General features: G+C 50.3%; 1 protein-coding gene across 2 annotated transcripts in view; it reads left to right on the top strand.

Annotated features, from left to right (window-relative positions):
- Nucleotides 1–10,151, top strand: part of SMAD7 (SMAD family member 7) — a 28,113-nt gene extending 17,962 nt beyond the window's left edge. For both annotated transcript variants that reach the window (XM_003784711.3, XM_023510246.1), the window contains exon 4: nt 8,369–10,151. In XM_003784711.3, coding sequence (XP_003784759.1) covers nt 8,369–8,907 — 539 coding nt within the window. In that variant the 3' untranslated portion in view covers nt 8,908–10,151. The remainder of the gene's footprint in view (nt 1–8,368) is intronic.
- Nucleotides 10,152–14,209: the final 4,058 nt, after the last annotated feature.

Raw genomic sequence — 14,209 nt, forward strand, 5'->3', positions numbered from 1 at the left:
TCTGAAATGTGAGGCACACAGTGCACAACAGCTGGCCATATGTGTTGGACTCCAGGGCCTTGTGACCACAGCCTTGGGGAGGTGGGTGGGCCCCCCCAGAGGGAGGGCAGGCTCAGGTCTTGGAGGTCCTGGGTGCTCTGGGGGTGAAAGGGCTGGGATGGCTGAACAGTGAGTGTGTGTCCAAGCAGGAGAGATTAGATTACGGAGGCAGACAAAAGTAATGATTAACTTTTCCAGTCTGCACACTGTCTCCAGGCTGGCGTACTGTTGTTTTTCCCTGTGAGTACAGTGCGGCCCGGCCTGGTTAGGCCCTGGTATTGGGTTGTAAAGCAAGAGATGGAATGAGGGCTGGGAGTGCACAGGGAGGGGAGCCAGGGAGGGAGCTCACTGCAGAGGAGGCTTTTCCATCAGATCCTGCCTTGGAATTTATTGGCCAGAATGCAGTAAATGTTCAAAATGCCATCCCATCCAACAGTTTTCATAATTGTTATGGAACAAGGGGAGCTGGGGGAGGGGAGGCATGAAAAGGACTTTTGTTTCTCACTGTATTTTTCCACGTCTTCGGACAGTTTCCCTACCCCTTAGAAAAACTGGAATTGAGTTGGTCTTGCAGGGGCCAGGGTGGGGCCGGGGCAGGCCTGCCTTTGTGTCCTGTAATACCTTTCAGGGGCTGGGTGGGGGTGGGGTCCTCGTAGCCTGGGGCTTTATTAAACTGAGGCCCACAGCAGAAGCAGCTGAATTTCTTGCACAGACAGAGCCCCCAGACCTGGAAAACCAAGCAAAAACTGTCCTATACTTCTGGGGGAATTTTATCCTTTTGGAAAATTGGCTTATAATGCATCCGTTTGTATTAAGATTTTTATCAAGCTTTAATATGTGGCCAACATACTTACAAACGGCCAATAAAAAGAAGAAAGAAAGGAAGAAAGGACCTTTTGGTGGTTTATGAGAGGGTTCTTCTGTTGGAGAGATTGTGTGTGAGTGAGGGAGAGAGAGAGCCAGTGCTGGCCCCCCAGCTGGCCCCCCATATGGAATCTGGGGACTCTTCAACCTCTCAAGGCAGCAGGAGGGGAGGTGGGTGAGATTAGACTTTGGACTTCCATGTCCTTCTTGGACTTGGACAGGTTTTCTGTTGTACAGTTGTCTTACCTCTTGTCATATCTCCCTGGAGGGTGGCCAGGGTCATCTCCAGTGAAAAGGTAGGTGAGCAGATAACACCATGCAGGCTGGGGGTTTTGTGTGTGCAGGTATGTGAAACTCCTTCAGAAGACAGTTGCTGAGTTGGGGGGGGGGGTTGCGCCGGCAACGTGGAGGGGAAGAGCCTGGAAATTAAACCTGAGAAGTAATTAGGGTGGATGCACACGAAACAACAGCAGAGAGGCCCATTTACTGTAAATATTATGAATGGAGTTGGCTGGGTTGGGAGTCCCCACCCTTCCTCTGGGCAGAGCTGGCCTCCTTAGAGGGCAGTGCCTGCAGGCAGCCGGGTACATGCTATAATTTGCATGGCTGAGCGCTGGGGCACAGGAAGCCGAGTCAGCCCGGCTGGCGAGACAGCCAGGAGCTTTTGATTTGTGTGGCTTTCCCCTCCAACCCCCACCACCCTGTACTACCCTCAATTACATTCTCTGATGGCAAAATACTGCTCTTAGGAGGGGCCTCCGGGCTGGGGGCTTTAGATGTGGACATTTGGGGGCTTTGGTTGGTGGGTAGACCAGTTTGTGGAGCAGGGGAGTGCATTTTAGCTCTGGCAATTGACTATTATTCACTATGTGTCTGTATGGGCATACTCACTGATGTTCTAAACCCACAGGAACTGCGAAGTGCATCAGCTTGGGAGACTTTCTGGGAAGGTGGTGCTGGGGAGGAACTTAAGGGCACCAAGCCTGGGCACACCTAAAGTAGGATGTTGATGAGACCCTCTAGTAGGGTCTCAACCTTTTCCTGATTGTGGTGAATGATAAGATAGAAGGAACCCAAGTTTGTAACTTTTGGAAATTGAAAAAAGAAAAAAAAAGAAGTAGGTTTGGAGATGGACAGAGCAAAACCTGGTGCACAAACCTCCTTTTCCTTTGGATTTTGTTTTGTTTTGTTTTATTGTTGTAAATTAAATGCAGAAATGTGCCCTGATCCTCCAAGTGGTTTTCTTACTCTCTGGAAGGTAGTAAAAGTAAATGGAACCAGCGTTGTTTCATACTCATCGGGCACACTTGTGAGTCACAGAGTGCAGCCAGAGACTGTGAGCCCCCAAAGGGGGCCCTGGGGCCGTTTTCCCTAGTTTCTTTCATATTATTTATGGACAGGTCAAACTGAGACTTTGAGAGGGGGGAACTACTTGGCCAAGGTCACAGAATAACTTGCTGGTGAAGACACCATTTCACTCCTCACTTCTTGCTGCAGGGGAGCTCAGCTCTGAAAGCAGCTGCAGCATTTCCAAAGTCATATTCTGAAGAATGTTTGTATTCCCTTTGGAGAGGACCACCAGGGACAGAATGGTGACTTTAGAGGCCCGAGATGGCACTAGCTCACAATAGGCAGTATTCTCAGCTTGAATCAAAGCTCTGCTCTTTGGCAAGTAATATGTTCCTAATTCTCCCTTTCTTTAGGATAGGATAGTAATAGTACAAAACCTCAGAGGGTTGGCATGAGCCATTTAGAACAGGGCCTATGCGTAGTAAATGTTTATTAAGTTTAGACATTAACCCAAAGCAGTTCTCCTACCTGCAGCTGGGGGGGTGGAGGCCAAGGGGAAGCTAGGTAAGCATTTTCTGAGCAGTTGGAGAACCTAGGGAAAGACCCCCCCAAGGGATGAGACCAGCGTGTGTGACCTGCTCTCCCTAAGCTGGCACCCCCACCTCCATTACTTCAGCATCAAATTGTCTTAGCAACCTGAAGACTCCTGATTTGGAAATGAGCTGAAGGCATCTGCTAAGGTGATGTGGGAGTAGAGTGGCTGGCTCCATAGCAGGTCACCATTGAGCTGGGCATGACGGGATCACCCTGGAAGAAGTGGGGACTCAGCTGACTGAGCACAGGGACCTGAGAGAGTACCCTGGCCTTTGAAGGAGACCCTGTGGCCCACCCTGCTCACCTACATGTCCAGCCACCTCACATCAGTGGAGATGTTGCAGAATTTGAAAAACAAAATCCAGCTTCTCCATTCAGCCTTCGCCCAGCCTGCATTCATTCTCAGATCCATTTGGGGAAGGAGCATGGGCTGGAGGGAGGGGTTGGCTCCCAGCATTTTCTGAGTTGAGTGGTAACCTGTAGCCTTTTGGTTTGTTTCAACCTCCTTGAGTAACTTGCTCTAAACTCCAGAGCTGTCTGTTTCCTTGGGAACCTGGGGTCCTATTTCTGAGATCTGGGTGAGGTTGTAAGCACCGCAAACTAGAGCTAACCCTGGAACCCAAAGTGAACCCAAACACCACAGCTTATGTGTTTGCTTAATTTTTTGTGTATTTGCCTCTTGACAACACGAGACCAAGGAGAGCCCTCACTGATTGCAATGGTTTGGAACGACAGCAGAGGGGACAGATTGGCACTGGGCCCCCTTATCTCAGTCCTTGTCTCTGAAGTGACTGATCAATCTCAGAACAGGGTGGGGAGTAGGGGATAGGTGCTGTTAACCTTTGAGATGTCTGATGCAGAGGGAAGGATGAGATGAAGCAACCATCAGTGGCGCCTGGGTCCTGAGGAGGGAGGACCCTGGACTGGCTGTGGGCGGGTGAGGCACGCTGATGTTTGTGTTCCAGGGTTGCTGAGTACAGGCCTTCTGTGTCCACATTTGTACCCTTCCTTTGGCCCTAATCAGCATGAGAGCCTGTAGGAGGCAGGCTTCCTTCCTTCTCTGTCCTTGGCCTTCTTTCTGCTCAGTTGGTCATTGGGCAGAGGGTCTATAGGCTAGTTGCACCACTGGCCTTTGCCAGAGAAATGTCCTTTTTGTTTGAAACAGTCTCTCATTCTGTTGCCCAGGTTAGACTGTCATAGTATCAGCCTCGCTCACAGCAAGTTAAAACTCCTGGGCTCAAGTGGTCCTTCTGCTTCAGCCTCCCTAGTAGCTGGGACTATAGGCGCCTGCCACATACCTGGCTAATTTGTCTATTTTTAGTAGAGACCAGGTCTTGCTCTTGCTTAAGTTGATCTCATACTCCTGAGTTCAAGTGAACCTCCTGCCTCTGCCTCCCAAGAAATGTCCCTTCCTAATCCCACTTACCCCTGGCAGAGAGAAAATTAGCTTGGGGCCCTTTTCACCCATCTTTCACTTCAGCCTCCTGGCAGTTGGGCACATTTGGGGACTCAGCAGGTGTGGTTCTGTCTGTACTGGCATCGTTTCTTCAGCCTGTCCCTGTCCTGAAAGGTTCTCGGCTTGGGGACCCTATCTTTTATGGTCACATGTGTGCCTGTGTTCTCAGAATCCCATGGCTGTTAAGCTTCATAAGCTGGAGGCAGGAGATGGTACTACTGAGGTGCTGAATTTGCCCTTTGCTCCCTCCACCCATTTTTCTTCTTCCTCACCTCCTTCCACGTTCAAATTAACAGTTTATAAAGGGGGAAATTTCTTCTTAACCTAAAAGTGCCCTTGAGGTCTGGTCACCCTGTGCCATTGAGACCTGGGGTGTGAGATTCATTCATGAGCCTCTGGTCTCCCAGAAGGGTCTGTTCATTCATGCCCAGAGTAATTAAATAACTCTTTGTAAGAGGCAGGGAGCTCCTTGCTAAGTGGTCTTCCCCAATGCAAGTGAAACACCAGCCGAAATCCTCTTCTTTTCCACACCCTCCCCCTCTTTTCCTTTAAAGAGTAGATTTTATGCTTTAAGGGAAATGGGGAAGGGGAGGGGGAGGAACACCTTAAAGGAATTTTAGGCAGATTCAGCATTTTTCTGGTATTGCTCCAAAAATTCCCTACACTGTAATAAAAAGAAAAAATTGTGAGCAGGCATCTGATTAGTGAGCTTTTTACAACACAGCTTTTCTTTTGGATGCTTTAAAATGAACACATACAGTTTTAAAACAAGCCCCTGTACAGTCTTCTGGGGGTGGGGGAGAAGTTGTTGAAAATACCGGAAAAGGTTATAAAGCCTTTAGGGAAATTAACAGGGGACTGAGAGTTTTGCCTTTGGAGGTCAAGGGTCAGTGGCAATGATAAGAAGCTAGCATTGCCAGAATCACTCCTCCTCAGTCCTTGCAGAGACTGAGACTTCTCAGCCCCTCACCGAGAGCCTGGGAAGCCCCCAGGCTCGAAGCAGCCACACAGACCTCTGTGGGGAGACTCTTGTGGGCTGTGGGGCCAGTTCAGGGAACTGTGTTTCTGTGAAGATGATGCTGAATGTTTCCCAGAAAGGAGCCCAAATGATGGGGAATTCAGGTCAAAGCAGCAAAGCTCTGTACTAGCAACGTGGGACGTTGGGCTGGGTCCCCTGAAGGTGTGACGTAAACACTGGAGGGTGGGGTGGTGCGCGACAGGGGCCTTCACTGTCCCCAAGTAGATTTTCTAGAGAGCATGCTTTTGTGCTCAGAAATAGTCTGGAAATGGAGCTGCCCTGTGGGAGGTGTGTGGAGGGGCAGGGGTCTTCCCAGGTGTTCCATACATAGGGACACCCATGCACTGCCATTTATCTGGGCTGGGGCCTGTTAACCTGAGCGGGAAAGAGCGTTTTCCCAGGGGGTGTCTGGCAGCAAATTGCAGGAGACCTGTGGCTGCACAGATGAAAGGGAAACCCCTCCCCCACAGGCCTCAGGCCCAGCCCCCACCCAGCTTCCTCTGCCCCCAGGGGCCTGCTGGCAGGCAAGGCCCTCACCCTGCCCAGGCCTGGCACAGGGGCAACTTGATCCCAGGCCCCAACCCTACCCCACTCTGAACCCTCTCGTCCTCCCTGCATGGCAGTGGCAAGTTTCACTGGGGGAGGGCTGCAGGAAACAAAGTATTGTGAGACTTACTGAGGGTCTCCTGAACCTCCCTCCCTCCCAGCGACTCCCTAGTCTTCCTTCTGAGGCCAGGTTTGCTGTCCTAAGTGGAGAGTTTCAACACCCTCCTTGGCCTTAAAGGGAGGCTGCCCTGTGCCTCCTGGAAGGAGGGCTTTCTCCTTCCCAGCATATTTGCACGCTAGAGTGTCCCTCCCTCCCTGGATGGTGCCTGTCTTTGGTCTGTAGCCTTCAGAGCTGAACTCCCTCAACAGGAAAGTTCAAAGATTGCCAGCGCGCACGAGTTTATTAGCAGTTGATGGATACTTTGCAGAAACAAGTTAATGCCTGATGAGTCACCTTCTGCCTTGGAGCCCTCGTCCCTCTCTAGTTTTCCATATGTTCCAATGTGTGTGCACACATACACACACACTGGCACAACACACGCACGTACACGTCCTGACATCACGGACACACGCTGTACTTTATAGGTATGTGGGTGGCAGTTTTCTGGTTTGATTTTCAGTGTGGGAAAGGAAGGAGCCCTCAGCTTCCCCGTCTTATGTAGACGTCTGGGCAGGCATCCGGGGCGGCCAGTTGGGGTGTCTGTCAGGAACAGCGCTCAGGGTGGGTGTTCACACAGACTTCTTAACCGGCACCTCCATCCAGGCTGGCTGCTGCAAAGAAAAAAACAGTGAACGAGCTGACTGCTTCCCAGGTCCTGACACGCCTGTGGAAGCTGGAATGAGCTGGGCTACAGGACTGTACTGGTTACCCCACTAGGGCAGCAGGACACTGGGGCCCCTAAGTCCCCAGCCCCCTGGATGGTGCAACTCATCATCATTGACTCTCTGAGCCCAGTTGCTCCAGAAACACAAAGGCCAAATTGAAATACTTCTCTGGGCTCGGCGCCTGTGGCTCAAGCGGCTAAGGCGCCAGCCACGTACACCTAAGGTGGCGGGTTCGATTCCCCAGCCCGGACCCGCCAAACAACAATGACGGCTGCAACCAAAAAATGGCCAGGCGTTGTGGCGGGCGCCTGTGGTCCCAGCTACTTGGGAGGCAGAGGCAGGAGACTCTCGTGAGCCCATGAGTTGGTGGTTGCTGTGAGCGCGATGCCATGGCACTCTACCCAGGGGGATAGCTTGAGGCTCCGTCCCCAAAAAAAAAAAAAGAAATACTTCTCTGCACTCGTCCCCACCTTCAAGCTCCCAGTCCCCCTGGAATGAGAAGCTGGAGCTGCAGGGAGGGTGGGGAGGCCTCTGGCCAACCCGGGTCTCTTCCCCTCTGCTTGTCGCCTTTGCCTTTCCCCATTTTTGTTAACAAATACAAGACTTCCGGTCTCCACCCTGCCGCCACAAACCACAGCGCGTTCCTGCAGTCTGGCTGGGCTGGTGAGATTTACGGTCCCAGTCTGAGGCCTGCCCGCTGGCTCCAGCTTAAGGAGGAGTTAGAGTGGCAGCTGCCAGGGCTCCCTTCCCCCTCCATGGGATCCTCCTGTTCAGGAAAATCACCTTACCAGAGACACCCTAGTCTCTCAGGCTGTCTGCAGGAAGAGCCCTGTGTAGGAAAGTGGGGTGGGGCATGCAGGGGAGGGGGAACTGTGCAGGCTTCAGATGCTTCTGCAGAAGGAGGGGGGCACTCCTGGGGGTGGGGGTGCTGGCAGAGAAGGAGTCATGTCCGGGATGGTCATGTCCATTTTGGACACACAACCTTCTGTCCAGGCTACAGGGAGCTTTGTTAAGGGGGTATGAGTTAATACCAACCTGCACGCTGGGATTTGGCATTTTGACTTGAATTCACCCTTTGTGTACAGAGCTGCTGCTGACACAGAGTTGTTTTTCTATTAGGAAGATAGATGTCTTTGTCCCCAACCCCCCTTCTTTTGATTTTTGCTACATAGAGGCCCCTTATGACTGAGGCACTAATTTGAGAGCTGGATGACAAGCACCCAGAGACCATCGAGTGGGTGGTCCTAGAGTCTGGACACCTGGGTGTGTCATTACCAGGTACCCAAGCAGCAAGCTTCCTGTGGCTTGGTTTTCTCATCAGGATGTCAGAAAGCTGAAGGGGCTGGTCTCCCAGTTCCATCCAGTTGAAAGATCTATAATTTTAGGCCCCTGCTGAGGCCTTTACAAGCTCTAAAACTGAGACCAGACAAGTTACTGAAGGTCCCTGGTATTTGCTCTGCAGGGATGCAGCCTTTTTGGCCAGGGGGGCACAGGGGCTGGTGTCCTGGGCTCCTGACAGGATGGGGCGAGTCCCACGCTTCAGGAAAAGTGGGCTCCTTTCTCTGGGTTAAGATTCCAAGACCCATGTGGAAGGACTGTGGAGCTTACAGCCAGTCCAGGACCACTATCCCTGTCCTGAACTAAGAGACGAGCCTGGTTAAGGGGGTGTGTGCATGCCAGTTTCTAGGAATTGCCATTCCATCACCACCAACCATGTCTGCCATTGTGTTTTATAGATTCCCAACTTCTTCTGGAGCCTGGGGATCGGTCACACTGGTGCGTGGTGGCATACTGGGAGGAGAAGACGCGAGTGGGGAGGCTCTACTGTGTCCAGGAGCCCTCCCTGGACATCTTCTATGATCTACCTCAGGGGAATGGCTTTTGCCTCGGACAGCTCAATTCGGACAACAAGAGTCAGCTGGTGCAGAAGGTGCGGAGCAAAATTGGCTGTGGCATCCAGTTGACGCGGGAAGTGGATGGCGTGTGGGTGTACAACCGCAGCAGTTACCCCATCTTCATCAAGTCCGCCACACTGGACAACCCCGACTCCAGGACGCTGTTGGTACACAAGGTGTTCCCCGGTTTCTCCATCAAGGCTTTCGACTACGAGAAGGCATACAGCCTGCAGCGGCCCAACGACCACGAGTTCATGCAGCAGCCATGGACCGGCTTCACCGTGCAGATCAGCTTCGTGAAGGGCTGGGGCCAGTGCTACACCCGCCAGTTCATCAGCAGCTGCCCATGCTGGCTGGAGGTCATCTTCAACAGCCGGTAGCCGCGTGGGGAGAGGACAGAGCGTGAGCCGAGCAGGCCACAATTCAAACTACTTTGCTGCTAATATTTTCCTCCTGAGTGCTTGCTTTTCATGCAAACTCTTTGGTCGTTTTTTTTGTTGTTGTTGTTGTTTTTCTTCTTGTTGTTTTTGTTTGTGTTCTGTTTTGTTCTTTGAGAAATAGCTTATGAAAAGGATTGTTGGGTTTTTTTTAGGGGGGGTAGGCATGGTTGGCAGGACACCCGATAGCAAAGGGAGAAGCAAAAAATCAGAGCACCACCGAACACAGTGTGTGAATGGGAGCAGTCCCTGAACGTTCTGAGTCGTCATTTCACTTGTCGAGGAGTGTATGTGTGAGTGAGTGTGCATGGCTGTGGGTGTGTGTGCATGAATGACAGATGGGACAAACGATGAGCTCTTCGATGAGCTCTTCGTGTTTCTTATGGATGTCCCCAGCTGAGAGGTTTGGGGCCCCACGCTGTGTCTCTCTTGCCCTTTGGACATGCTCAGTGGGGCAGAGGCCGTACCTGGGCAAGCTGGCCATGGGGGTCCTGGCAGCTGCCAGAAGCATGGCTCTGCCCCCAGCCTAGGGAAGCCCCCTCTCCTCTGCTCCCCCTCCTAGGACACGGGCCTATCCACAGGCTTCTGAGAAGCGAGCCTGCTAGCAGCTGAACCAGAACCAATTGTTTTCATCCTTGTCTTACTTCCCTCCTGCCATTGTAGCGTCTTTCTTTTTTGGCCATCTGCTCCTGGATCTCTCTTGAGATGGGCTTCCAGAGGGCTGCCGGGGCAGCCCCGGTATTGCTCACTCAGTGCTCTTTCAGGCCCTCAGCCTCTCCCCTGCCCCGGTTATTTAGAAAACCAGCTCAGCACTTTCCCCCAGTCCCAGCCTGCATGTTGAGCTCTGCCATTAGACCAGCGGCGGGGGCACTCCTGGGAGGGACATGCTTAGCAGTCCCCTTCCCTTCCTCCAAGAAGGATTTGGTCTGTCATAACCCAAGGTACCATCCTAGGCTGACACCTAACTCTTCTTTCATTTCTTCTACAACTCATACACTCGTATGATACTTAGACACTGTTCTTAGCTCAATGAGCATGTTTAGACTTTAACATAAGCTATTTTTCTAACTACAAAGGTTTAAATGAACAAGAGAAGCATTCTCATTGGAAATTTAGCATTGTAGTACTTTGAGAGACAAAGGACTCCTGAAAAAAAAAAAAACCCTGAGATTTATTAAAGAAAAAAATGTATTTTATGTTATATATAAATATATTATTACTTGTAAATATAAAGACGTTTTATAAGCATCATTATTTATGTATTGTGCAATGTGTATAAACAAGAAAAATAAAGAAAAGATGCACTTTGCTTTAATATAAATGCAAATAACAAATGCCAAATTAAAAAAGATAAACACAAGATTGGTGTTTTTTTCTATGGGTGTTATCACCTAGCTGAATGTTTTTCTAAAGGAGTTTATGTTCCATTAAACCATTTTTAAAATGTATCCTTGACTCCATGTTGGCCTCTAGCTTCTTTTTCTTCTGCTGTTTGGAGGTGTGTGGGGAGGAGTGTTTATCTGAATTCAGTCAAGCTGGAATCTTCCCAAGCCCAATGCTTGGTTGGGAAGGAGGGAGACACAGGCCCCCAAAGGGACATTCAGAACAGCCCCGGTCTTCTAGTAGCAGCTTTTTATAAGTGCTACCGTGCTTCCCCCAAAATAAGATCTACCCAAAAAATAAGCCCTAGCAGGATTTCTATGCATCTGCTAAGTATAAGCCCTAACCGGATAATAAGACCTAGTGATAGGTGTGGCTATGCAGCGCATCTGCATAGCCACGCCATGCATTTCTGCAAGGAGATTAAGACATCCCCTGAAAAAAAAGCCCTAGTGTGTCTTGAGAAAAAAATAAATATAAGACAGTGTCTTATTTTGGGGGAAACATGGTAGAAAGACTGGTAGCTACCCAGACATCCCCCTTGTAAGGCTGTCATTTTCCCTAGGGTATAGCTGGCTGGGTGTCCTGACTTTTGGGATCAACCAATAGGAGCCTTGAGGGTGAGACTTCAAAGCTTGTAGAATTGAGGAAAAGGAATTTTATCTACAGTGATTAAGAAGGCTGGATTAAGAGATAGATGGGGAAGCGTAGTCCTGAGAACCTGGTTCTATCTGGTTCTTGCCACTCTATTGGAATTAAATCCTGAATCCTCTGCACCTTTTCCAGAGGAGGTGGCTGTGACAGACTGCATTCCAGGAGAGGATCCCTGGGGGCTGAGGCCCTGGAGGAATGATGAGAGTTGGGGTTGAGTGTCAGTGGTAGTCAGAGGGACAACCCCACTCTGCCCCACCCCAGTCCCCTCTAAAAACTGTACCAGGCAATCTTGAGAGCAAATAGACCAAGGAGGTCACAGAGTCCAGGTCCTATTCTGCAGCCTCTTTCCCTGTCTGCTGGAATTCTGCAGTGACAGTTCACTAGTCCCTTTCCCCAGCCCGGTCCAGGTAGCTTGCTATCAGTGTACCTCTTCATTGCTGTCCCTGCCTCATCTGACCTGGAGTTTCTGTGGGTGGATTGATAAGAGCCACGTGTTAGATTCAAGGAATCTTGTGTAAGAAATGGGTCCAAATTGTGGACAGGGTGGGTGTCTAGGTTAGGGAGCTTGAACCTAGGGGGTCCTTTTGAAGTGGGTGGCTAGGATTTTGGATGTTACAACCCTGTACAGCTAAAAACTTTTTGGAGCGCTAACAAGACTACTAACTTTTGCCAAATAATGACACAAAGCACTATAGCCCACTGGCACCACCATTAAAGGAAGTTACATTAATAAAACAACTGTGTTTCAAGAAATATTAATACATGTTGATTTATGCTCCCAAGTGTTAACGCCAAGTGGTCATCTGGGCCAGCTTGTTCACACGAGGTGATGGCAAGCTCACTACCTCTCAAAGCAGCTTTTTTGCTTTTTATCAGTTGAACTGAAATCCACCTCCATTTATTCTAGTTCTGTAACCCAGAATAAGCATGAAATTCCATCTCTGGAAACACCCAAAGAGAGTTCTAATTAACTTCAGGGTGGTAGTGGCGGAGGAGGGGTGGGGAGGGGAGATGTTACATTAGGGAGCTGTCAAAGTCATTTTACTTCGCTCCAGCTTGCATTGGCACGCCAGGAAGCTCTGACATAATGATAATAGCCACCCTTTACTGAATGCTTCACTAGGTGCCAGGCATGATGTCTAGGCATTTGAGGGAATTAGCATTTAATCCTCTCCAGGACCCTCTGCAAAAATGAAGGCTTTGTGAGGTTAAGTGACTTGCCCAAGGTCACGCAGTGAGAAAGTAAGCAAGCAGTTAGATCAGGATCTGACCGCAGATTGAGTGGTTCTAACCCCTCGGTCCATGCCTTGTACAGATGTTCATTGGATAGAAGCCCCACAACTTCTTGAAATCAGGGTAAGGTGGGCCACCACACTTCCCCTGGCCCTGCTGTTTAAGCAAGGCCTCTGGACTGGGGAGGCAGATGTTGTGGCCTTTGGCAGAAGGCAGCTAGCATTGGGGTGTGGGGGTGTGGATTCCGGCGGGGTGGTTTGCTCTGTGTGAAGGAGAAAAGAGGAGTGCTTAGAAGTCTGGCATTTGCTGGTAACTGACATTTCCCTCTCCTTGCTGGCCAGCCTGTCACCCACAGCCATCTCTTAAGTACCTGTAATGGGCCCAGCACTGTGCTGCAGGTGCACAGAGGTAATGTAGACCCAGACCGTGCCTTCAAGTGATGCTGGAGGACAAGATACCCGCCCCAGAGATGGCTAGCCACAGCCCAGGCAGAGAGCAGTGAGTTCTCAGAATGAGGCCTCGTCATGGGGCCACAGGTGCCTGGAGAGGAGGTGGGACTTTTGGCCTTGGTGGCATTTACACTAGAGGAAAGAGGAGACGGTGCCCTTTGAAAGGAAGTTTTCCTGCTTCCTGGTTGTCCTCTTTCTTTCTCAGTTTACCCCTCAAATGTCAGGGTGTCCTACAGAACTCTACTTGGATTTGTCAGGCATGTCCTCTTCCTGGACAACATGATCATTATGGGGGCTTCATCTCTCTTCACCTGTGGATGCCTCAGTTGTCCCAACCAGAAACTGGGATTCTCCCATCTCCCTTGCCTCTGTCCCCCAGCATCTAATAAGAAACAAAATCCTGGCTCAGCACCTGTGGCTCAAGTGGCTAAGGCACCAGCCACATACACCTAAGGTGGCGGGTTCGAATTCAGCCCGGGCCCGCCAAACAACAATGACGGCAGCAACCAAAAAATAGTCGGGCCTTATGGCAGGCGCCTGTGGTCCCAGCTACTTGGGAGGCTAAGGCAGGAGACTCGCTTGAGCCCAGGAGTTGGGGGTTGCTGTGAGCTGTGATGCCATGGCACTCTACCCAGGGGGACAGCTTGAGGCTCTGTCTCAAAAAAAAAAATATCTTGTCCTCCCTGCTTCATTCAGTTAATAATTACAAAAGGCAAATATCTCTCCCATATGTTCTTTTTCTCTATCCCACTATTATTACTTGGTTCAGGGTCTGCTAGCCTTTCCCAGGTCTTCCTACCTCTAGTCTGGATCACCCTCCACACACAGAGGCCCTTTGTACTAGGCACACAGGGTGATGCACAGCGCACAGATGGTGCTTTGCTTACCTGCATCCCTGGCAATGCTTTGCAGCCACCTCTCTTGGCTGTCCCCTTTTATGTCAGGATGCAATGTAGGCCACACCTCCTCCAGGAAGCCTCCCCACTTTTTAAAATTTCTGCCCTAAAGAGAGGCCAGTGGTGTAGGATCTTGTCTCCCCTACGGTACCATGAGGTCTTGGTCCTCTGGAGCTTCAGTGAGGACCCACTGCCCTAACGATTCCTGGCACAGTGCTCAAACAGGGCTTGTTCCATCCAAGAGTGATGAAGAGGCCTTAGCCTGAGCTGGGAATAACAATAACATTAATAATAGAGCCTGAACTGATTGTGTTCTGACTTTGTGCTAGGCAGTGTCCCAAGCATGTTACCTTGGGATTGTCCCATGTAATACTTCAACCACCTATAAGTAGATGTCATCATTATCATCCCTTGCTATAGAGAAGAAATGGGCTCAAAGGATCACCTGTGGTCAGAGATAGAGTCATATTTCCTCACCCCTGTGCTATCTAATCTCTCTGGGCAGGCCTGGGTCAAGGGGTGACTGGGTTGGGTATACGTTTTTTCTAAAACAAGTTCTGGTTTAAAGGATCGAGCTGATCTGATTGCTGAGTAAAGAAACAACACCTGACGTGAGTGTGAGTCTGTGCTCAC

Source organism: Otolemur garnettii, unplaced genomic scaffold (assembly GCF_000181295.1).
Source record: "Otolemur garnettii isolate 467f Iridium unplaced genomic scaffold, OtoGar3 scaffold00012, whole genome shotgun sequence".
Classification (NCBI taxonomy): Eukaryota; Metazoa; Chordata; class Mammalia; order Primates; family Galagidae; genus Otolemur; species Otolemur garnettii.